This window comes from Microcaecilia unicolor, chromosome 2, assembly GCF_901765095.1.
Source record: "Microcaecilia unicolor chromosome 2, aMicUni1.1, whole genome shotgun sequence".
NCBI lineage: Eukaryota > Metazoa > Chordata > Amphibia > Gymnophiona > Siphonopidae > Microcaecilia > Microcaecilia unicolor.
Genome location: NC_044032.1, coordinates 182,742,684 through 182,768,199, shown reverse-complemented (window position 1 = coordinate 182,768,199; position 25,516 = coordinate 182,742,684). Strand labels below are relative to the sequence as shown.

At 45.3% G+C, this 25,516-nt stretch overlaps 1 protein-coding gene across 1 annotated transcript in view; it reads right to left on the bottom strand.

The window, feature by feature from the left end:
* The window catches only part of SNX2 (sorting nexin 2), a 154,171-nt gene that overhangs the window by 57,771 nt on the left and 70,884 nt on the right, over positions 1–25,516 (bottom strand). Inside the window, 1 exon segment of the mRNA XM_030193541.1 lies at positions 13,191–13,266. Within this exon segment, the coding sequence (XP_030049401.1) occupies positions 13,191–13,266 (76 nt within the window).

Sequence of the window (25,516 nt, the reverse complement as noted above, 5' to 3'; positions counted from 1 at the left end):
ATAATTGATCACAAAACCCAGTAGCTCTAGCACCTGAATAGTAATTCGCATGGACTGTAGAGCGTCTGCCTCAGAGGTGCTCTTCTCCAGCCAATCGTGGAGATAAGGGAACAGATGCACTCCCAGTCTACGTAGCGACGCTGCGACTACCGCAAGGCACTTTGTAAACACTCTGGGCACAGACGTCAGACCAAAGGGCAGTACAAGGTACTGAAAGTGATGTTCCCAGCCAAAATCGAAGATACTTCCTGTGAGCTGGAAGTATCGAGATGTGTGTGTAAGCATCCTTTAAGTCCAGAGAGCATAAGGGTGCCCAGGGAAACCATCCTGAACTTTTCTCAGATTAAGAATTTGTTCAGGGCCCTTAGGTCTAGGATGGAACGCATCCCCCCTGGTTTCTTTTGCACAAGGAAGTACCTGGACTAGAATCCCAGCCCTTCTTCCCCTGGTGGAACGGGTTCGACCGCTTGGGTCTTTAGAAGGGCGGAGAGTTCCTCTGCAAGTACCTATTTGTGCTGGGAGCTTAAGAATGAGCTCCCAATGGGCAATTTGGAGGTCTGGATTCCAGATTGAGGGTGTATCATAACCAGACTATTTGATGGACCCACCGGTCGGACGTTATGAGAGGCCATCCTTTGGTGAAAAAATATTAACCTCCCCCAACCAGCAAGTCGTCTGGTACGGACATTTTTACTGAGGCTATGCTCAACTGGAGAAAGTTAAAAGCCCATCCCTTGCTTTTGCTGGGGAGCAGTATGGGCCTTAGACGCACGCTGTTGACGAGAACAAGCACACTGGGGCTGAGCCTAGGCAGGCTGCCGAGAAGCAGGAGTGTACCTACGCCTAGGATAGGAATAGGGAGCACTCCTCTTCCCCGCAAAATACCTCCCAGATGAGGAAGCAGTAGCAGAAGGCGCCCGTAGGGAGAAAAATACATAGCATCATTATGCTTCTTGATCTGATCAACAAGATCCTCTACTTTTTCACCAAAAAGGTTGTCCCCCCCCCCCCCCCCCCCCCCGGCAAGGAACATCCGCCATTCGCTTCTGGACAGAATGATCCAGGTCAGAGACACGCAGCCATGAGAGTCTGCACATCACTATACCCTGAGCAACGATCCTGGATGCTACATCAAAAGTGTCAAATGTACCCCTGGCCAGGAACTTACAACACGCCTTCTGCTGCCTGACCACCTGGTGTAAAGGCTCAGCCTGCTCCGTAGGGAGTGCATCAACCAAGCTCGACAGTTGCCTCGAGTCCTGCAAGTGCACGCCTATGAAGAGCTGGTATGACTGAATCTTGGCGGTGAGCATAGCGGCCTGATACGTCTTCCTCCCAAAAGAATCAAGAGTTCTAGCTTCTCTGCCCGGGGGCACCGAAGCATAGTCTGTAGTACTCCTGGCTCTCTTGAGGATGGAGTCCACCACCATGGAACTGTAGGATAACTGGGACCTCATCAATCCAGGTTCACCGTGGATCCGATACTAGGATTCAGCTTTCTTCAGGACCACAGGGCCAGACAGAGAGAACGACCAGTTTTGCATAAGGACTTCCTTCAGTACCTTATGCAGAGGAACTGTTACAGCCTCTTTAGGTGGAGAAGAATAATCGAGCATCTCAGCCCTGGACTCATCCTCAACAGGGAAGGGAATAGCAGTAGCCATTTCCCGGACAAAAGAGGAAAAAGACAGACTCTCTGGTGGAGAGATAGTCTCCTCTCTGGCGGAGGGGAAGGATCAGAGGGAATTCCAAAGGATTCAGAAGAAAAGTACCTGGGATCTTCTTCTGACTCCCACGAATGCTCCTGCTCAGTGTCAGATAAAGCCTGTGTCAAGGTACTTCGACACTGAACCTGCCTCGACACCGAGGAACAATGTCCTCTATGGCGATGTCGAGAAGCCGATGCCCGGTCCGTCTGCGACGAAGCTCCCTCCACCGATGTCAAAGGGGCGTCGACCTGGGTGGCAGCAGACGCCGATGCCGCAGGCGGCACCCGCAGTCGTAGACCTCACTGCAAGTGAAGGGCCAGACACCGCTGCAGCAGATGGTACAGAAGGCGCAAGCACCCTCGACACTGAAGCTGACTGACGTAGCAATCCCTCCAGAAGTTCTGGAAACAAAGCCCGGATGCGCTCGTCGAGAGCCACCGTCGGAGAAGGCTACGGGGTCGGTGGAACAGGTGGTGTCAGCATCTGTGGAGGCTCGGGAGCACGAATCGCGCTGCTAGGAGCCCGACACATCGGCACCTCCTGTATCGAGGGGGAGTGATCCTCTCGGCGCCCGCTGCTTCTCAGTTGCTGACTCTCTTGACGCCCCAGAGCTCCCGGTACCATGCATCCAAGGAGAATGATGATGGTGCTTCTTCGCTTTCTCTCAACGCTCATCATCAAGACTCTTCGGTACCGATGAGGATGTGGAATCCTCACGTCTCCTAGGGGCCGACAAAGGTTGGTCCCAGGGGGCCTGCATAACAGGAGGCCTCGAGGCAGGTGGAGACCCACTCGACGCCTCACTGCTCCCAGTGCGAGTTGGTCTCTCAGCAGCCATTACCTCTGCTCCAGACATCGATGCTCCTGTCGATGTCAACAACCTCGGTACAGATGTCAAAGGACCGGACCGCGCCCCAAAAAGCTTCTCTCATTGGGCTTCTCGAGACGCTTGGGTCCGTTTCTTCATATGAAAACACAGACTACAAGCGGCTGGGCTATGGTTGGGCTCAAGGCACTGGTTACACCAGGCGTGGGTATCGGTACCTGAGATGGTACAACGTTTGAAGCTGCTGGGTGTCTTCGATGACATGGAAGGAAATACGGCTTCAGCAAAATCAAAAGACACGATTGTGCCTATTAAAAGAAAAAGGGCACAAAAAAGAAAGGGAGAACCCGACTGTGTTGTCTAAAGCCGGCCGCGTCAAAAAACAAAGGAAACTTTAAAAGGGGGGCTAAACTAAGAATTTAGCTGCGCGGAGTTTTTTTTTATTTTTTTTAAAGAAAACAAATGACAAAAAATAAAGAATGATAGATACAAGTCGTCAAGACTCTTTTTCTGGGCCATACGAGGAGCACAGGAAAAAAAAACCTGTCACCTCGTTCGCGGCAAGAAAAAACTGAGGCACGCTCAAGGAATGGGCGAGAAGTTGTCTGCGCATGCGCGGTGCACGCACCAATAGGCTCTGGTAAAATTATTTTTACTGGTGAAAAAGCCGTTTTCTGGGCCGACGCGGACGTTAACCCACATGTGAGAACAAGCAGCCTGCTTGTTCTTCAGAGAATATACCGATACCATCAAGTCACTTGTTTATAAATAATCTGGAAGTTGGAACGACAAGCGAGGTGATTATATTTGCAGATGACAACTATCCAAAGTTGTTAAAACACATGCAGACTGTGAAAAATTGCAGGAAGACCTTAGGAAATTGGAAGACTGGGCATCCAAATGGCAGAGGAAATTTAATGTGGACAAATGCAAAGTAATGCACAATTATTTATTTGTTACATTTGTATCCCACATTTTCCCACCTATTTGCAGGCTCAATGTGGCTTACATTGTACAGTAGAGGCATTCGCCATCTCCGGTAGAGGAACAAATACAAGGAGTTAGTGTGGTCGGATAAGGTTCATGTGTTAGAGACACATTGGGAATCATAGGGAGGAAGAGTTATGTATAGTCCATTACAAGCTTTGGTATAGTTGTGTTGCAGAGTTTAGGCACTTAAGTTGGGTCGATGGGGTATGCCGTTTTGAACAGGTTGGTTTTTAGTGATTTCCGGAAGTTTAGGTGGTCGTACATTGTTTTCACGGCTTTTGGTAGTGCGTTCCACAGTTGTGTGCTTATGTAGGAGAAACTGGATGTATAAGTTGATTTATATTTGAGTCCTTTGCAGCTTGGGTAGTGGAGATTTAGGTATGTTCGTGATGATCCGATTGTGTTTCTTGTTGGTAGGTCTATGAGGTCTGGGAAGTATAATCCAAATCATAGTAACCTGATGCTAGGGTCCACCTTAGGAGTCTGCACCCAGGAGAAAGATCTAGGTGTCACTGTAGAAAATATGCTTAAATCTTCTGCTCGGTGTCTGGCAGTGGCCAAAAAAGTAAACAGGATGTTAGGAATTATTAGGAAAAGGATGGGAAAAAAAGACCAAGAATATTCTAATGTCTCTATCGCTCCATGGTGAGACCTCATCTCGAGTATTGTGTTCAATTCTGGTCGCAGTATCTCAAAAAATGATAGTGGAATTAGAAAAGGTTCAAATAGGAACGACCAAAATGATTAAGGGGATGGAATTCCTCCCACATGAGGAAAGGCTAAAAAAGTTAGGGCTCTTCAGCTTGGAAAAGAGACAGCTGAGGAGGGGTTATGACTGAGGTCTACAAAATCCAAAGTGGTATAGAACAGGTAAAAGTTATTTGATTTTTCTCTCTTTCAAAAAGTACAAAAAGACTAGGGGATACTCAATGAAGTTACATGGAAATAATTTTAAAACAAATAGGAGGAAATATTTTTTCACTCAACAAATAGTTAAGCTCTGGAACTTGTTGCCAGAGGATGCGGTAACAGTGGTTAACATATCTTGATTTAAAAAAACATTTGGGTATTTTTGAATATTTTTCTGATCTTCAAGTTTATGATATACTAGTAAAAAAGCCCCGTTTCTGACACAAATGAAACGGGCGCTAGCAAGGTTTTCCTCGGCTCCCCTGCAGCCACCCATGTCCAGCGACCCTCCTCTCCCTCTGCGCCCACTGCAGCCACCCATGTCCAGCGACCCTTCTCTCTCCCCTGCCCCCCCTCCTGCCACCCATGTCCAGCGACCCTCCTCTTTCCCCTGCCCCCCCTCTAGCCACCCATGTCCAGCAACCCTCCTCTCTCCCCTGCCCCCCTCCAGCCACCCATGTCCAGCGACCCTTCTCTCTCCCCTGCCCCCCCCCCCTCCAGCCACCCATGTCCAGCGACCCTCCTCTGGACATGGATCAGCTGTGACGCATGTTTTTTTCCCCGCGGTTTCTGAAGTTGACATCATAATGGCTACGGTGATGTCAGCCTGATCTACGGAGCCTAGCAGACCAACTCGGAATGAGCCACGGGTCCTAGGCAAGTCAGAACGTTGGAGGTGAGAATTATTATATAGGATGTATACAGTGCAATCCGCTTAAGTGCAAGGGTCTGGGACCAAAGAAATGCATGTAGTTAACCAGAGCGTGCACTTAACCGTTGTGACCCAAATACGCTTGACATCTGATAAACATATGTACAGTACTGTTTATTATTATACTTACAGTATATAGTCTCAGTTAACTGACATTACGCTGGCTTGAAGTAATCTTGGGTCTGTGAGTTCCATAGACTACGTCTGCCAGACGGTAAAAACTGTCATAGCACTGACATCCAGTGGCCTCCAGATAGGCCCACAGGGTGTTGAGACTCTCCAGCGCTCTTGCAAAACTGACATGAGGTTGTTGAATTTCAACAGCATGTGCCTCGCTGCTCATTTCTTCATCTGTTCCATCATCAGCCGTTGTTGCCTGCATGTAGGAGCATATCTCAACATCAGTGCTGTCTTCAGCTGTTTGTAGATCGTAATCAACAGCTATGTAGCGATGGAACTCCTCTTCAGTAACACAGGCTGGGATGTCAATAACCTCTTCATCTGATGTGTTTGCTACAGCTGCACCTGTTTCGTTCCTCTCCACATCCTTGAATGCCTAGACCCAACACATGAGGAATATCCAGCAGACCGATCGTGGACCAACTTTGACTCACTAACGATCGAAAACATCTCTCAATCACTCAAAAGATACGCCAAATCGCTATGCAAACTGGACATTTGTCCTAGTAATCTGATGAGATATGCCCCCCAACAATTCATAACAGACCTCACGAGGCACCTAAACTACATGCTACAAAATGGCCTCTTCCCAAAAGATAAGGGAAATATACTACTTACCCCGTTACCTAAGGACGCAAAGAAAAGTACAAATGACTTGACCAACTACCACCCAGTAGAATCTATCCTGCTGATAACCAAACTTATGGAAGGCATAGTGACAAAACAACTCACTAACCACCTAAATAAACACTCAATCCTGCACGATTCGCAATCAGGATTTCGACCGAACTACAGCACAGAAACAGTACTAGTAACCTTAATGAATAAATTTAAACAAACAATTGCAACTGGCAATAATATACTTCTCTTACAATTTGACATGTCCAGTGCCTTCGACATGGTCAACCATGACATATTACTACACATCCTGGAATGCTTTGGAGTGGGAGGCAATGTTCTTAACTGGTTTAGAGGATTCCTAACTTCAAGATCCTACCAAGTAACAACTAAAGCAGAGATATCAGCCCCATGGAAACCCGAATGCGGAGTTCCCCAAGGATCCCCCCTCTCACCAACACTCTTTAACCTAATGATGACACCACTAGCCAAACTACTAGACAATCAAAATCGCAACCCATACATTTATGCAGATGATGTCACAATTTACATCCCATTCAAAAATGACCTAAAGGAAATCACCAACGAAATCAACCAAAGCTTCCAAATCCTGCACTCATGGGCGGATGCATTTCAACTAAAACTCAATGCAGAGAAAACACAATGGGGCTTATTTTCAAAGTACTTAGCCTTCCAAAGATCCATAGAAACCTATGGAACTTTGGAAGGCTAAGTGCTTTGAAAATATGCCTCAATGTCTCATAATTACTTCACAACACAACACAAACAAATTCTCCATCATAACCACTCCAAACTTCTCCCTCCCCGTCTCGAACAATTTGAAAATTCTGGGAGTTACCATTGACCGAAATCTTACACTTGAAAATCACATGAAGAATACAACTAAGAAAATGTTCCATTCCATGTAGAAACTCAAAAGCGTAAAACCTTACTTCCCAAGGGTAATCTTTTGCGACCTGGTACTGTCAATGGTATTAAGTCATCTAGACTATTGCAATGGATTTTATGTTGGGTGTAAAGAACAGACCATCAAAAAACTTCAAACAGCCCAGAATACCGCAGCTAGACTCATATTTAGGAAAACAAAATATGAAAGTGCAAAACCCTTGAGAAAGAAATTGCACTGGCTCCCACTTAAAGAATGCACCACGTTCAAGATCTGCACAATTGTTCATAAAATCATCTACGGAGATGCCCCGACCTACATGCTTAGACCTAGTGGACCTACCACCCAGAAACGCAAAAAAAATCTTCCCACATCTTTCTCAACCTACACTTCCCAAGTTGCAAGGGATTAAAATACAAACTAACTCACGCGACCCGTTTTTCTTATATGGGCACACAGATGGGGAATGCACTTCCAACTCACCTGAGAACGATCAATGAACTAACTTTCGCAAATCTCTGAAGACTTACCTCTTTGACAAAGCCTATAACGAGAACCCATAGCTAACCTCAACACAGCACCTTTCAACTTCAGGCAGAATGTATCTCTCCACAATTACTTGATCAAATTATTTTGTCTTCCTTAACTACTTTGTAACACCAAAATGTACACTTTGTAATATCATATGTACACTTTATCCTGTATGGCGCTAGCATAACTCTTCAGATACAAGTGAAATAAATAAATAAATAAATAAATAACAAAGCTTGCCCGCTTGTAGCAGTTCACAATGGTTGCCTGTGTAACATGATTCCAAGCTTCTTTCTGCATATATAGGGAATCCAACAGTGATAGATTATGAACCAGTTCAACAGCACGTTTATCCTTGCCAGTCTGGTCATCCATAATGCTCATCAGACGACGTAGAGCCCGATAATGTTGTTTGAAATTGGCTATTATGCCTGATTCAGAGGTTGGATCAGAGAGGTAGTGTTTGGTGGCAGGAAGACCACTTTGATGTTAGACAGACTGACATCATCATCATGTGCAGCACAGTTATCACAAAGCAACAAAATCTAACGCTTTTGTGCCCGCATTCTAGTGTCTAACTTCTTTAGCCACTGCTTCCAAATTTCCCCCGTCATCCATGAATTTGCGTTAGCCTCGTATGACACAGGAAGTCGCTTAAGTTTCTTGAAGCAACAGGGCTGTTTGCTCTTTCCAATGACGAGGGGTTCCAACTTCTCACTCCCATCCATATTGCAGTAAAGGAGGATTGTCAGTCGGTCTTTCGATGTTTTACCTCCTGTAGTTTCGGCATATTTGAATGCAAGTGTTCCATCAAGAATCACTCACCAGTAGAGACCATTTTCGTCAGCACTGAAAATGTCACGAGGTGCAAACTCTTTCAAGATGGTAGGAAGAACTGAAACAACCCAATTTTCAGCACCAAAGTCATCAGCGTCTTGTTTCTCACCATGCTGTTTCTTGAATTTTATGCTGTTCCTGTCCTTCCATCTTTCCAACCATCCAACAGTGGCTTTGAATTCAGTCGGTCGAAGACTTTCTGCTACCTGGTTAGCTTTCTCCATAAGCAGTGGACCACTGACAGGAAACTGTCTGCTCCTGACTCGAGAAAACCACCGAAGAGCATCTTCTACTGCCTCAGCTTTTCCTGCCCGTTTTCGTTTCCATTGTGGATTTGTATTGTTTTGCCAGTCTTCCAGAAGCTGGTCTTTCTGTTTCAAGACACATGAAATTTGACTGGGATTGACACCATATTCTTTAGCTATAGATGCTTGACTTTGTTTTCTAATTTTTTAAGAACTTCTATTCGTTCAGCCAGTGTTGAAGTCTTACAGTTCCCTTGCGACGACAACTCCGGTGTACGCCCTAACAACATTCTTTCACTTATTCTGCCTGTGGCAAAGAGGCAATAAATTTGAAATCTCGTTGTCACGCGCCAATCGGCTTCCACATTCCATGCGCACGCTTATGTGGAGCCTTTCCTGCAGAGGAGCGGTCTTGAACCACGCATATAAGCAAATCTTGCACTTATCAGTGGTGCGCTAAAATGAAGTTTGTCCCCATAGAAATTGATGGTGCCAAAAACGGGACCGAAGTACGGCATGCTCCTATCCGACGTGCACTTAAATGGAGTGCACTGTACTTGATATATATGAATAAATGCATAATAGAAATTTTTTTTAAAAATCTGGACAAGTTCCTGGAGGAAAAGTCCATAGTCTGCTATTGAGATAGATATGGGGGAAGCCACTGCTTGCCCAGAAATCGGTAGCATGGAATGTTGCTACTACTTGGGTTTCTGCCAGGTACTTGTGAATTGGATTGGCCACTGTTGGAAGCAGGATACTGGGCTAGATGGACTACTGGTCTGACCTAGTATGGCTATTCTTATGTTCTTATGTCCCAGCCCACTCCTAGCCCAACCTCTTCTAGGAGGTACTTGGCCAGGGGGCAACAGAGGGCCTACTATTCACACATGCACAGGTTTACTCCTTGCTCTCGTCCATCCCAGAGCTCCCGTCCCTGAGAGCAGCAGTACAGAGCTCAAAAGGCCCAGCTGGCTCTCCAGTGAAAGCAAAGGGCAGGCTTTTGACTGGCTCCAGGAGAACATAGCACATATCCATCCCAGACAGCTTGACAGTAGGATGAAGGCTGAATTTTTTTCCCCAAGGTTTCCCTTGTAACCTCAGACCAGTGAGTTCTCAAAACAGTTGGGACGGTTGCACCCTTCACTGGCAGAAAATCCCTTAACAGGTCCTGATTGGGTTCCAAGGATAGAGTATACAATTGACGGTGTCCACATCAAGAATGAATAAAGGCACTCATTCTCAATGTGGACACTGTCAGTGGTGTGCACTATGCTTAACAGATCCTGATTAGGTTACAGAAAAGTAATATACTACTATGTACGAAGCTACTTGTAACACAGCTTAAGGTATTTATTTGATCCAATGCCGATATGGTCTGGTATGTAGGCAGAACATCGCACCCTTATTAAACTGAGACTAACACCCCCATTTTACAAAGTCGCCCTAGTGGCTGCTGGTGCAGTAATGTCGACACAGCCCATTCAAAGTGAATGGGCTGTCGGCATTACAACATGGCTTTGTAAAGGGGGGGGTGTAAATGAGCACAAATCACAGTATTATAACAGGAGTCTGCTCCATTAGTATCCCCCTGGATAAAAACACAGATTCAGAAATGTACTGGCAAATCAATGTTTTAAGAGGGTGGGAGGGAGGTGATTATGAAAGCTTTTTAAAGCATCGAGAGCAGCGCTGTATATATACACTCAATTCTGTAGAACTTAGGGGTCTAAATGAAGAGACTGAATGGATGATTTTGGTGTGACTTGACTGGCCAGTTAAAAATTTTTTTTTAACAAACCTTTATTAAGACAAATCAGCGGAAAAAACTAACACCAGGCACAACACATACACAGTGGTTTCTTCAGCGCATCTGACACAGTAAAAAAAACTAGCTACCCAGTAACATCCCCCCCCTCCCATTCCCCCCAGACATCACTCAAAACTTGTATGAGAAAATCAACATACATCCACTATTGGTCTACAAATTTGTTTCCATTGAGCAAAAAGTGTCCAGTGTATCAAAAGAGCGCACCCAAAAGTGCCTAAGTGCTTTCAGGCAATACACTGCATATAATTGATCCAATTTATTGATTAGCTGTTCTTTATTTAAATTGGAAAACACGCCGACACCATTTCGGACTGATAACTAACATGATGAGTGGTAGCTAAGTGCATAAAAGATTTGAGAAATTCTCAAATTTATGCTAATTTATTGTGCTGAAGAATCCTATATAATAATTCTCACCTCCAACGATCTGTGCTTGGGACCGTGGCTCCCTGGCTGGAGGTGGTCTGCGAGACAGACACGCACGGACGTCACTGACGTCAAGACAGCTGATTCCAAGGCAAGGGGAGGAGTAGGGAAACATGCGCAGCGTGTTTCCCTACTCCTCCTACTGCCTTAGAATCATCTGTCACCCCCTGTGCTACGGCCCCCTCGACCCCCCCCCCCTTCCGCGAACCTGTCGATCCCCTTCCCGGACCACCGAAAAACGCCCCCCCCCCCCCCCCCGCTGTGCACTACCTGTGCTGACAGCCCAAGTGTTGTTCTGCCTTTCGCGTAGTTTCCTCAATCATCTTCACTGAAACTTTATCTGCGTGCGTCTGACGTCAGACGCACGCAGAGGAACTTCCAGACAAGATGATTGAGGAAACTACGCGAAGGGCAGAACAACACTTCGGCTGTAAGCACAGGTAGCACAACAACGGCAGGGGGGGTGCTTTTTCGCCGGCACGGGGGGGGGGGGGGGAATTTGCCTGCCTAAGGCCCGTTTCCTTGCCTACAGAAACGGGCCTTTTTTACTAGTATATACATATTTTAAAGGATTGGACACTGATTTATATGTTTATTGCAGGAGCCTGTACCCTCATGTCAGGGGCTGCCTCAACATTTATATCAATGAATTTCAACATAATTACTTGTCACTGTTTGCTAAAAAGCTAAAAAATGCTTTTATAAAATATACATGTTGAATCTAGGTGCCTCGATAGCTGATGTACCCTGCATGATAAATTTTATAAAGCATTTTCAGTGGGAAAAGCGGGCTTAACGTGTGGAGGTTATAAAACCGTGTGGCTGTATACCTGCACCTACATACACACGCTAAGTAGTGAACTATGCATTATGAATGCTTAAGGACACACTGTGGGCAGAGAAGGAATAACACAGATACAATCACACATTTAAAATTAGGGCAGTCCATTTAATGCGTTAATAACACGATTAACGCATTAAACTTGTAACACACATTAAAATTTTATATGCGTTAACGCTGTTATTCCTCCCCCACTAGCAGGCACCTCTTCTTACCTCTCTCAGCACGAACTCTAGTGGCCCCCCTTCTGCTCTGCAGCTCCTTCTCCCTGCTGAAGTGAAAACAATGCTGCTTCTCACCCTGCCCGCAGCATCTATCTTTAACAGAAAGTTCCACCTCAGATCTTCCTGTTACAGAGAGGTGTTTCGGGCCAGGTAAGAAGCAGCACTGTTTTCAGTTCATCATGCAGCGGTGAGGAGCAGGGAGAAGGAGCCACAAAGGAGAGCGGGCCTGCTGGAGTGCCATGCTGGAAGAAGTAAGAAGAGGAGCCAAAGACAGAAATATGTGGCTATGGCGGCACGGAAGAAAGAGGAAGCATAAAAAAAAGAGAAATATGTGGACCATGGCAGGGGCATGTTGGGGGGGGGGGGGGGGGGGAGAGGAAGCAGAAAAAAGAAAAGACAGAGAAAAATGCAGACCACGGCGGGGGGGGGGGGGCACGGGAGAAAAGAGAGTAAGATGCGGAACATGGTGGGGCTCATGGGAGAAAGAGGAAGCAGAAAAAAAAAAGAAGACGGCGAGAAAGATGCAAACCACGGGACAGGGGGTGGGGGGGGTGGGAGAAAGAGTTAAGAGATGTTGGGGGGCAGGGAAGGATGCTGGAAATAGGGAATGAAGGATCAAAGATGGGAGGGGAGGAAACAGAAGGGAAACAATGGTGATCATGAATGGAGGAGATGGTGCCCATGTAGGGGAGAGTAAGGGAGGGGATGAGATGGTGCCCATGGAGGGGAGGGCAAGGTAGGGGAGGAGATGGTGCCCATGGAAGGGAGGGGATGAGATGTTGGCAATTTTGATCACGCAACAAAATGCATGATCAACATTTTAATCGCGATTAATCGTGTGTTTAAACCTTTTGATCAATGTACAGCCCTATTTAAAATATATAATTACATGTATAGAGGTCATGCCCACATTTACATCTTCACAGAATGTGTACAATTGTGCTTGAAGGTCTGCTACTGGGTGCCTATTTTATCAAGGAGCATAGGTGTCTACATCACCTTTATAAAGTAGACAAGTAGGTGCCTTTTTAAGAACATTTCAGCTATATGTCTTTTCTGTCCAGATGGCTAAATCTACAGGATATGCCCACAATAAGAATTCATGCAGCCACCTAACTATAATGTTTTTGGAATTCATAGATGAAAGCCTTCTTTTAATTGGTGTTAGCATTGTGGATTGATATGCAAAAGGGTTTATGATATAATAAGGCTAACATCCATTTACAATTCTTTTTTTATTTCAATGCTGAACCTAACTATAAAGAAACAGCATAAGATATTGTTTCTTTCCTGCTTTTCTTTGCTAACAAGGAAAAAATACTTAAAGACCTGTATTATAGTAGTACAGTGGACAAAGTGGATAATCTTTTGGGGGCAATGAATACCTTTGGGAAAATTTAATACCTCAGAACTTTCCAAGAACTGTCGTAAATCAGGATCTTGTAACAAGGTAGGATGCTTCACTGTGCGCTGTAGATACCTAATACAGAAAATTGTTAAATATTATTCATGGTGCCACAGCAAGCTCCCAAACTAGAAATAAGGTTTAAAATTTGGAAAACAAAAATGAACCAAGTTATCTTGTAATCAATCACAATTGTTTTTACATGCATTAAAATTCTAAGCTCAAAAGAAATTAAATGCAGACCTCAAAAATAATAAAAATGGTGCACAGACACAGCAGCTGTGTAAACTGGATGAAATATTGAGACTTGAATGCATGTAAAAGAAAATAATGGATTAGAAAAGTCTCTCTATTTCTAGATCTTTCAGTAAAAATTCTCTCATACATATTGTTCAAAGTTCAGGCACAAGAAAAGAGGCATATAAATATTGTTGGCAATAAGATGACAAAGCTCACAAAAGATATGCCACAATATATTTCTTAATATAAAATCAAAGTATTCTCATCAAAACATATTTTCTATTTCTAAAACTGCACGTCTTAAGTCCTGATGTTCATTGCATTATAAATGGGTATATTTCTATTGCAACACCACGTTCTATCACTTTACTCCCGAAGCCTGGGAAACCTCGAGATGAAGCTGAGTTCTATAGACCCATCTCACTCCTTAACGTAGATGTGAAACTTTTGGCTAGGGTGTTGACTACTCGCCTGGTGCGTTGCTTTCCCTCTCTAAATAGCCCAGCACAAGTTGGTTTTATAAAAGCTCGCCAATCAGTACTAAATGTGCAGAAAATACTTTTAGCTATGTCTCACTGTGCAGCCTACGCTACTATAAGCACTGTTATATCAGAAAATCATTCAGACAGCAATTAATCTGGACTTGTTTGGCTAAGAATATGACCAGTACCTAAACTGGCCCTCAGGTTTGTGTTAGACTGTCCACCAATGAAAGGAATAATGCCAAAATGGAAATTATTTAATACAGATATCTAAAAATAATGCAAAGTAAAATACAAAAATAAGATACTTTGCAAAATATACTAAGAGTTACACCAATAGATATATGACTATATATGTAAATACAGTGCAATCCACTTAAGTGCAAGGGTCTGGGACCAAAGAAATACATGCAGTTAACCAGAACGTGCACTTAACCGTTGTGACCCAAAGAAGCTTGACATCTGATAAACATATGTACAGTACTGTTTATTATACATACAGTATACAGTCTCCGTTAACTGATGTTAGGCTTACTTGAAGTAATCAGTCATAGTCCTCTGTACGCTATTGGGTCTGTGAGTTCCATAGACTACGTCTGCCAGACGGTAAAAACTGTCATAGCACTGACATCCAGTAGCCTCCAGATAGGCCCGCATGGTGTTGAAACTCTCCAGCGCTCTTGCAAAAGTGACAGGAGGTCGTTGAACTTTGTCAGCACGTGCCTCACTGCTCATTTCATCATCTGTTTCATCATCAGCCGTTGCCTGCATGTAGGCACATATCTCGACATCAGTGCTGTCGTCAGCTGTTTGTAGATCGTAATCAACAGCTACCTAGTGATGAAACTCCTCTTCAGTAACACAGGCTGGGATGTCAATAGCCCGTTCATCTGACGCGTTTGCAACAGCTGCATCTGTTTCATCCCTCTCCACATCCCTAACAAAGCATGCCCGCTTGTAGCAGTTCACAATGGTTGCCTGTGTAACATGATTCCAGGCTTCTTTCTGCATATGTAGGGAATCCAACAGTGATAGATTACGAGCCAGTTCAACAGCACGTTTATCCTTCCCAGTCTGGTCATCCATGATACTCATCAGATGACGTAGCACAAGAACCGATAATGTTGTTTGAAATTGGCTATTATGCCCTGATCCATAGGCTGGATAAAAGAGGTAGTGTTTGGTAGCAGGAAGACCACCTTGACGTTAGACAGACTGACATCATCACCATGTGCAGCACAATTATCACAAAGCAACAAAATCTGACGCTTTTGTGCCCGCATTCTAGTGTGTAACTTCTTTAGCCACTGCTCCAAATTTCCCCAGTCATCCATGAATTTGCGTTAGCCTCGTATGACACAGGAAGTCGCTTAACATTCTTGAAGCAAAGGGGCTGTTTGCTCTTTCCAATGACGAGTGATTCCAACTTCTCATTCCCATCCATATTGCAGCAAAGGAGGATCATCAGTCAGTCCTTCGACGTTTTACCTCCTGTAGTTTCAGCTTGTTTGAATACAAGTGTTCCATCAGGAACTGCTCGCCAGTAGAGACCATTTTCGTCAGCATTGAAAATGTCACGAGGTGCAAACTCTTTCAAGATGGTAGGAAGAACTGAAACAACCCAATTTTCAGCACCAAAGTCATCAGCGTCTTGTTTTTCATCATGCTGTTTCTTGAATTTTATGTTGTTCCTCTCCTTCCATCTTTCCAACCATCCAACAGTGGCTTTGAATTCAGTTAGTCCAAGACTTTCAGCTAGCTGATTAGCTTTCTCCATAAGCAGTGGACCACTGACAGGAAACTGTCTGCTCCTGACTTGAGAAAGCCACCGAAGACCATCTTCTACCTCCTCAGCTTCTCCCGCCCGTTTTCGCTTCTGTTGTGGGTTTGTATTGTTTTGCCAGTCTTACAGAAGCTGGTCTTTCTGCTTCAAGATATGTGAAATTTGACTGGGATTGACACCATATTCTTTAGCAAAGGATGATTTACTTTGTTTGTTTTCTAATTTTTTAAGAACTTCTATTCATTCAGCCAGTGTTAAAGTCTTACAATTGCACGACGACGACTCCAGTGTACACTCTAACTACATTATTTCGCTTATTCTGCCTGTGACAGTTAAAGGGGTGGTAAATTTGAAATCTCGTTGGTTGTCATGCGCCAATAGGCTTCCATATTCCGTGTTCACGCTTATGTGGAGTCTTTCCTGCAGAGGAGCGGTCTTAAACCATGCATATAAACGAATCTTGCACTTATCAGTGGTGTGCTAAACCAGTTTGTCCCCATAGAAATTGATGGCGTCAAAAACGGGACCGAAGTACGACATGCAGTTAAACAGAGCATTTGCTTATCCGACGTGCACTTAAATGGAGTGCACTGTATATATGCAACTACACAACTATAATATATCCTGAGAAGAGATTATCAAACTTAGCAGCAAAGTTAGGCTAATGACCACAGGTCCTGAGACAACTCTATCTACTTATCATTTCTATAGCGCTACAAGGCATACGCAGCGCTGTACACAATACACAGAAGACAGTCCCTGCTCAAAGAGCTTACAATCTATATAAGACAGGTAAACAGACAGAACAATTAAGGGTAAGGGAATAAAGAGGTGAGGACAAAGGACAGGGTAAGTGAGTTAGGCGTCAAAAGCAGTGGTAAAGAGGTGGGTTTTGAGTTTGAACTTGAAAACGGTTAAAGACGGGGCTAGACGTACAGGCTCGGGAAGTCCATTCCAGGCGTGAGGTGCAGCGAGATAAAAGGAACGGAGTCTTAAATTAGCAGTAGAGGAGAAAGGGACGGACAAGAGAGATTTATCAACAGAACAGAGCACTCGAGGGGGAACGTAGGGGGAGACAAGAGTGGAGAAGTACTGGGGAGCGGCAGAGTGAATGCACTTATAGGTCAATAGGAGAAGTTTGAATAGAATATGGAAACGGATAGGGAGCCAGTGAAGTGACTTAAGGAGAGGGCTAATGTGGGCATAGCGACTTTGACGGAAAATGAGTCGCGCAGCAGAATTTTGGATTGATTGAAGAGGAGAGAGATGGCTAAGAGGGAGGCCGGTGAGTAGTAGGTTACAATAATAAAGACAGGAGGTGATAAGAGTGTGGATAAGGGTTTTGGTAGAGTGCTCAGAGATGAAGGGATGGATTTTGCTGATGTTATAGAGAAAGAAACGACAGGTTTTGGCAGTCTGCTGAATGTGAGCAGTGAAGGAGAGAGAGGAGTCAAAGATGACCCCAAGGTTATGGGCTGATGAGACTGGGAGAATGAGAGTGCCATCCACCGAAATAGAGAAAGGGGGGAGAGGAGAGGTAGGTTTAGGAGGAAAGATGAGGAGCTCGGTTTTGGCCACGATAAGTTTCAGGTGTCGTTTAGACATCCAGGCAGCGATGTCAGATAGGCAAGCTGAGACCTTGGTCTGGATGCTGGTTGAGATTTCAGGGGTAGAGAGGTAGATTTGGGAGTCATCAGCATAGAGATGGTATTGAAAGCCATGGGACGATATCAGAGAGCCAAGGGAAGAAGTATAGATGGAGAACAGGAGAGGACCGAGAACAGAACCTTGAGGTACACCGATTGGTAGAGGGATAGAAGTGGAAGAGGATCCACCAGAGTGTACACTAAAGGTGCGAAGCGAGAGGTAGGAGGAGAACCAGGATAGAGCCCTGGAATCCAAATGAAGATAGCGTGTCAAGGAGTAGGCTGTGATCAACGGTGTCAAAAGCGGCAGATAGATCAAGAAGGATGAGGATAGAATAGAGACCTTTGGATTTGGCTAGGAACAGGTCATTAGAAACTTTAGTAATTGCAGTTTCAGTTGAATGAAGAGGGCGAAAGCCAGATTGGAGTGGGTCAAGAACAGCATGAGATGAGAGAAAGTCAAGACAGCGGCAGTGAATGGCGCGTTCAAGTAACTTGGAAAGGAAAGGGAGGAGGGAGATGGGTCGATAGTTGGAAGGGCAGGTAGGGTCAGGTGAAGGCTTCTTCAGGAGTGGTGTGACCACAGCATGTTTGAAGGCATCAGGAAAAGTCACAGTGGAAAGAGAGAGATTGAGGATATGATAGATAAAAGGGGTGAGAGTAGGAGAGATGGTGTTAAGAAGGTGGGTAGAAATGGGATCAGAGGCACAGGTAGTTCGTTTTGAGGAGAGAAGAAGTGATGTTTCTTCATCAGTGACCTCAGGAAAGGAGGAAAAGGAAGGAGGGGTTGAGGAAATAGGGGAACGGACAAGGGGAGGGAATGTGGGGGTGATTTGGTAGAGAATTCGAGGTTATCTTCTGAACCTTGTCGTGGAAGAACTCAGCTAGGGTTTGGGGAGATAGTGAGGGGGGAGTTGGGGGTGGAGGCACCTTGAGGAGAGAATTTAGTGTGGCGAAGAGAAGTCGAGGGTTTGAGCCGAGAGAATTGGTCAGCTGAATGTCCTGTTTGGCAAGCAAGAGAGCAGACTGGAAGGAGGTCAACATGAATTTGAAGTGTGAGAAGTCAGCAAGGGCACAAGATTTCAGCCAGAGGCGTTCGGCGGAACGGGTACAAGAACGTAGGTAGAGGATTTTAGGGGTTAGCCAGGGCTGGGGTTTGGTACGTCTTATAGGACGGGGCATGAGAGGTGCAAGAGTGTCTGAGGCAGAGGATAGAATGGTATTGTAGGAAGAGACGGCATCATTGACAGATTTGGATGGTGTAGTGGTACAGAAGAGGTTCGAGACCTTGGAGGATAGGGTAGTAGGGTCAATGGCCTGGAGATTCCTAGATAAATTGGTTAAGATTGGACGGGATTGGGTGGGAGGAAGTTTAAGTGTGAAGGTTATTAGATGATGGTCAGAAAGGGGAAGATTTGAGATAGAGGAATTGGAGGGAGAGCAGTTATAGGAAAATATAAAATCAAGACAGTGACCATTTTGGTGGGTAGGGGAAGTGGAGCATAGTCGAAGATTGAAGGAGGATGTTAAGGTGAGGAACTGAGAGACGTAAGAGTTGGAGGGATCATTAACATGAATGTTAAAGTCGCCAAGGATGAGGGAGGGGGAGGAAGGATCATGAAAGAAGGAAAGCCAAGCATCATAGACACTGAGAAAGAATGAAAGGGATTTATCAGAGGGAAGATAAATAACTGCTATTCAAAGAGGCAAAGGAGTGAATAGGCGGACGGAGTGGACGTCAAAGGAAGAAAAACAGAGACTGAGGTGGTGGAAGAGACAACCAGTCCTTCACAGGCAAAACCCAAAACTAACTAAACCTGAGCCATAAGAGGAAAAGTCCTGTATTTTACCCTCACGATCCATAGGTTCGCGAGGGTAGATGGGGTGATGAATCATCCCCTCCCCATTCCAAGCTCTAGCAGAAACTTCTCCTGTGAGCCTCCTCGGTCAGGTATTAGTCCAATGTCCTTGTACAGTAACCAGCTGGTTACACAGTCTTTGGGAAAGCCAGAGAGCGGCTTCTGAGCTTGACCTTCTGCAGTGCTCAGCACAGAGATACAGTTCACAGGTGTTTAGGCAAATCAGTCTCTAGCTCCTGAGAGAGATGAATACACCATGAAATCTTCTCTTTGTTCTTTTTTTTTTTCTCTCTCTCTCATGCACAGCTTTGGCACTCCTCCCCAAGTCCACAGATAATCATCATGGACCAATCACATGCCATTTATCCAAGTCACATACATTCATGACGATGAGGGGCCTTGTGGGCATTTGGCAAGAACAACTTATGAGTAGTAGGCCTGCAGTACCAAACTCCCCTCCATGGTTCACAGACATTCCCAGAGACTCTCTGCGAGGCATGCTCCTACATACCTTTGCCAGGAGCTAACTGGAAGGTTGGTGCACATAAACAACATCCTGTCCTTAGGTGAAGTCACTAGCAGAACTGTGCCAAGAAATAGTTTTCCTTTGTAGAAAAGCTGTGCTGTTTGGAGGCCTCAGCTGTAGAATCCATATTGGTTCAGCAAAGATGGTTCAGGCATAACCAGGCCTCAGATCAGCAAAGGTGAGACAGCAGGGAAAGATCCCTTCACTATTCTGTCCACACTAGTAAGTCTGGACGTGGATAAAGCCTTTGACCAAGTACATTGGCAGCATCTTTCAGGTGCTGGACAGGGTGGGCATTCAGGGGTGGTTTTCTGAGGCTCTACACACTACATTGCTCTCCACAGGCTCAGCTCACAGTCAATTGGGATCATACCTCTTCTTTTGATATTGCCCGCAGCACGACACAGCTGACCTCTGACTCCCTTATTATATCCCTCATCTTTGGAACTACTTCTCCTGGTCAATAATACTACTCAGCAAATATTGGGGCAAGTAGTAAATGTATATCAGATAAAGGCTTTGGCCTATGATGATGGCTTTGTGGTTTCTAAATGATTCCCAACAGTCCCTCCCAGCCCTGCTGGATGAGAATGGTCAATTGGGCAGTTTTCAGGGTTAACTACAATAAATCAAAGGGGTTGCCTTTACCAAAAAAGTTGAGGGACTGGGTGGGGTCTTTTCCTCTTATATAGGAAACCATGATGGTGAAGTATCTTGGGGTTTTTTTCCCTGAGGATTTAGCCACATTGTACAGTGTGTAATAGAAGTGAATTTTAAAGATTGTTTTTCAAATCTGCCTTGACCGACAAGTGCACTCGGGGTCTGTATTTTTGATTAGAAGTAATTCTGTTTAAAAATGATAGTTTAACTTTGATTGTGTAAAAATAAGTTGGAATGTAGAAGATACAACACAGCTCTAATTAATTTGGTATGTGATGGGAGAGGTGGAGCCTGTTTCGAGTTCAGACTGGCCACCTGGACTGAGAAACATGTGGCCAAATTCCCATAGTATGGCTTGTTTACCAAAACAGAGAAATTCTCAAGCATTCTGTAATTTTCCTTAGCTCTGAACATGAGTTCTAAGCCTAATAAAAAAAACGGGGGCCTTTTACAGTGAAGCTGGAAGCTCATCTATGGGTGGACACATTGCATAGAACCAGACTCCTGGTCATGAGACTCTGGCTTTGCTGAAAAAGGGGCTTCTCTCAGCTGATGTAAAGAGCCTGGATGTAGAGATTAAGGACCAGTGATGATGTATGTATAGTGTATTACTGCTTTTCCTGGTCTAGAAACTCCTAGCATTGCTTGGATGTGGGGACCAGTGATGTAGTGGTTGTTTGTAGGTATTGTTTCTTTTCAGTTGTGGACTCTTTTGGATTCATATTAGGTAAATGAGACTTTTATTAGAGGTTCTAAGATCTAAGATACACAGTGATATTTTGTAAAGCAGGCTGTAAAACCACGGCAGAACACAGTGCCAACATAATACCTTTGTTGGAGGATACTAGTCTGAAATTGCATCTCTGGAAGCCTTACCCTTTGTCACTGTGGGGCCGCAAACATTTATTTAACACGATTTTGGCCCCTAAATGGCTATACACTTTTCAGATGCTGCCTTTGTTTCTTAGAGGTAGAGATAAATGGCAGCTGATGCAACTTTTGCAGACTTATCTCTGGGTGGGGAAAAAAACCTGAGATGTTGTGGCCCTGATTCAGACACCTAAAGCGCACAGGGGCATGGGATTTTATGTGAAATACTAGACTGTGGCCAGTGGCATGCGACATATCAATGACTGGTATCGAGGAATTGATTATTTTTCTATTGCTTCTTTGGAAATGACCTTGCTTCCGGGGGTAAATTTCAGCCATTTTCTCCATACTTCTAGCAGACTTCCACATGGGGTTTTCTGGCATTACCCGTTGCTAAAGGCCTCTAGGGAGGTCTGGTGTTTGGTATGCTGAAGACATGACTTTTATGCTAAGGTCACACCCTATTTATCGCTTTGTGATAATCCTGATTTCCCACCCGGACAAGGTAGCAGCATCTTTGTTAGCTGGACACTGGTTTACATTGCCCAAGCAGTTAAAGGAAGGACAGCAGAAATTTTTTACAGCATTAAAAGAATTTCAGATAACCTCACTTTTTCAATTATTGCAGCTCCGACATTACATTGGTTTTTTATTGTGAACTGATCTTACAGATGATGTCCAAGAAACACTTTCAGAAGCCTTTTAACACTGGGGTCCCAACAGAAGGTACTCTTACTTTTCATCATCACTAATTAAAAAACACTACTTCAGACTTGGGTTACTATATCTATGTACAGAAATGGTCCAAGTACCTTCAATGTGTGCTTTACTTCAGAACAATTTCAATGCTTTGTTTTGGGTATTTACAGATTGCAAGAATTAGTGTTATCCCGAGAACTTCTCTATACATTTGCTTTGAGATTCCACATTTCTCTCTATCGCACCCACAAAGCTACCTAGAGCCTCGGGACAACTGTCCTGAATGTGCCCAGTCACCGGCGACCTTAGGACACATGTTTTGGCACTGCACTGCTGCTGTTAACTTCTGGAGGGTGATACTGTCTGTCATCGTGTCTTACTAGGGTTGCTGGGTTACTCTAGACCCCCTGCATCCTTTTTGAACACTATGTATATATGGACACGGTGCCCCCTGGATTCAAAAGAGCTCTTCAAAAAGCGATTTTGCATGGTGTGAAGGCACTTTTGTTTCACTGACTGAGACAAAGGGACCCACTTTGCAGCACTGGTGCTCTTTGCTGCTTGTGGCATTGAAAACAGAATGTCAGGTGATTCATACATTAGATGATGGCCCTAAAAGACAATTTCAAAAGACATGGGAACCATTTGGGCTATATCTACCAGCCTGGGCCAAAGCTGTATCAAATTTTTGATTATCGCTTTCTCTATCTGTATGCATTACTTCTTGACACCATACAGGGTGTGTCTATGTGGGGTGGGGGGGAGGGGTAGTTTAATTGGAGTTGTTGACATTTTTTGTTACTATGTTTCTTTCTTCTCCGATTTTCCTGTATCTACTTTATAGCTAGCTGTTGGAATAAATATGATTTAAACATAAATGGGTATATTTCAGAAAAATGAAGTTACTCACCTTTAGCAGGTGTTCTCCGAGGACAGCAGGCCAAGTATTCTCACAGCTGGGTGACATCATCTCATGAAGCCCAGTGCAGACACTAACAAGATTAAGGTAGAGTTTTCTACCAGCCTCCTATCCCGCCTGATGAGTGAGCACGGGTTCCTCAGTCATGTAAAACAGCTAAAGAATACAACTCCAAGGGGAAGTGGGTAGGTATGTGAGAATGCTTGTCCTGCTGTTCTCAGAGAACACCAGCTACAGGTGACTAACTTCGTTTTCTCCTAGGACAAGCAGGACAGATGTATTCTCATAGCTGGGAATCCCTAGCTACCCGGCTCACCAAAAAAACAACATTAGGATAATAGGGACTCAAGTTGAGGCCTCAGTCACGTAACCTAAAACTATTTACATACTAGTTGTGAAGGTGCAGCTTGGAACTGAAGAAAACTGGGCCTAGGGGGTGGAGTTGGATTCTAGACACCAAACACGTTCTTCAGGACTGCCTGTTTGAAACCAACAGTCACGTTGGATATCCTGCTCAATGCAGTAATGAGATGTGAATGTGTGGACATATTGCAGCTTTGCAAATCTCCTCTATGGAGGCTAACCTTAAGTGGGTTACTGACGTAGCCATGGCTGAGAAGTGGAGATAAAGGAGTGGGAACAGAACCAGGCTCTTCAGAAAACAGACCAGAGACGTCCTGTATGTGAAATGCTCTTTATTAAAAGGAGACTCGACAAGGTACTCTGTTTCGGCACTGGAGTGCCTTCTTCAGGAGTCTACATGGATAGTGAATGATACATACCTGTAGCAGGTGTTCTCCGAGGACAGCAGGCTGATTGTTCTCACGACTGGGTGACGTCCGCGGCAGCCCCCACCAACCGGAAAAGGCTTCGCGGGACGGTCGGCACGCAGGGCACGCCCACCGCGCATGCGCGGCCGTCTTCCCGCCCGTGCGCGACCGCTCCCGCCAGTTGAATGACAAGCAATAAAATATGAAACACAACTCCAAAGGGGAGGAGGGAGGGTAGGTGAGAACAATCAGCCTGCTGTCCTCGGAGAACACCTGCTACAGGTATGTATCATTCACTTTCTCCGAGGACAAGCAGGCTGCTTGTTCTCACGACTGGGGTATCCCTAGCTCTCAGGCTCACTCAAAACAAGAACCCAGGTCAATTGAACCTCGCAACGGCGAGGGTACAACAGAAAATTGACCTACAAAGAACAACTAACTGAGAGTGCAGCCTGACCAGAATAAATTCGGGTCCTGGAGGGTGGAGTTGGATTTACACCCCAAACAGATTCTGCAGCACCGACTGCCCGAACCGACTGTCGCGTCGGGTATCCTGCTGGAGGCAGTAATGTGATGTGAATGTGTGGACAGATGACCACGTCGCAGCCTTGCAAATCTCTTCAATAGTGGCTGACTTCAAGTGGGCCACTGACGCTGCCATGGCTCTAACACTATGAGCCGTGACATGACCCTCAAGAGCCAGCCCAGCCTGGGCGTAAGTGAAGGAAATGCAATCTGCTAGCCAATTGGAGATGGTGCGTTTCCCGACAGCGACCCCTAGCCTGTTAGGGTCGAAAGAAATAAACAATTGGGCGGACTGTCTGTGGGGCTGTGTCCGCTCCAAGTAGAAGGCCAATGCTCTCTTGCAGTCCAATGTGTGCAACTGACGTTCAGCAGGGCGGGTATGCGGCCTGGGAAAGAATGTTGGCAAGACAATTGACTGGTTAAGATGGAACTCCGACACCACCTTCGGCAGGAACTTTGGGTGGGTGCGGAGCACTACTCTGTTGTGATGAAATGTGGTATATGGAGCATGAGCTACTAGGGCTTGAAGCTCACTGACCCTACGAGCTGAAGTAACGGCCACCAAGAAAATGACCTTCCAGGTCAAATACTTCAGATGGCAGGTATTCAGTGGCTCAAAAGGAGGTTTCATCAGCTGGGTGAGGACGACGTTGAGATCCCATGACACTGTAGGAGGCTTGATAGGGGGCTTTGACAAAAGCAAACCTCTCATAAATCGAACGACTAAAGGCTCTCCAGAGATGGCTTTACCTTCCACACGATAATGGTAAGCACTAATCGCACTAAGGTGATTCCTTACTGAGTTGGTCTTGAGGCCAGACTCTGATAAGTGCAGAAGGTATTCAAGCAGGTTCTGTGCAGGGCAAGAACGAGGTTCTAGGGCCTTGCTCTCACACCACACGACAAACCTCCTCCACTTGAAAAAGTAACTCTTTTTAGTGGAATCCTTCCTAGAGGCAAGCAAGACCCGGGAGACACCCTCAGACAGACCCAACGCAGCGAAGTCTACGCCCTCAACATCCAGGCCGTGAGAGCCAGGGATTGAAGGTTGGGGTGCAGCAACGCTCCGTCGTTCTGCGAGATGAGAGTCGGAAAACACTCCAATCTCCACGGTTCTTCGGAGGACAACTCCAGAAGAAGAGGGAACCAGATCTGACGGGGCCAAAAGGGCGCCACCAAAATCATGGTGCCGCGGTCTTGCTTGAGCTTCAGTAAGGTCTTCCCCACCAAAGGTATGGGAGGATAAGCATACAGGAGGCCGGTCCCCCAATGGAGGAGAAAGGCATCCGACGCTAGCCTGCCGTGTGCCTGAAGTCTGGAACAGAACAGAGGCAGCTTGTGGTTGG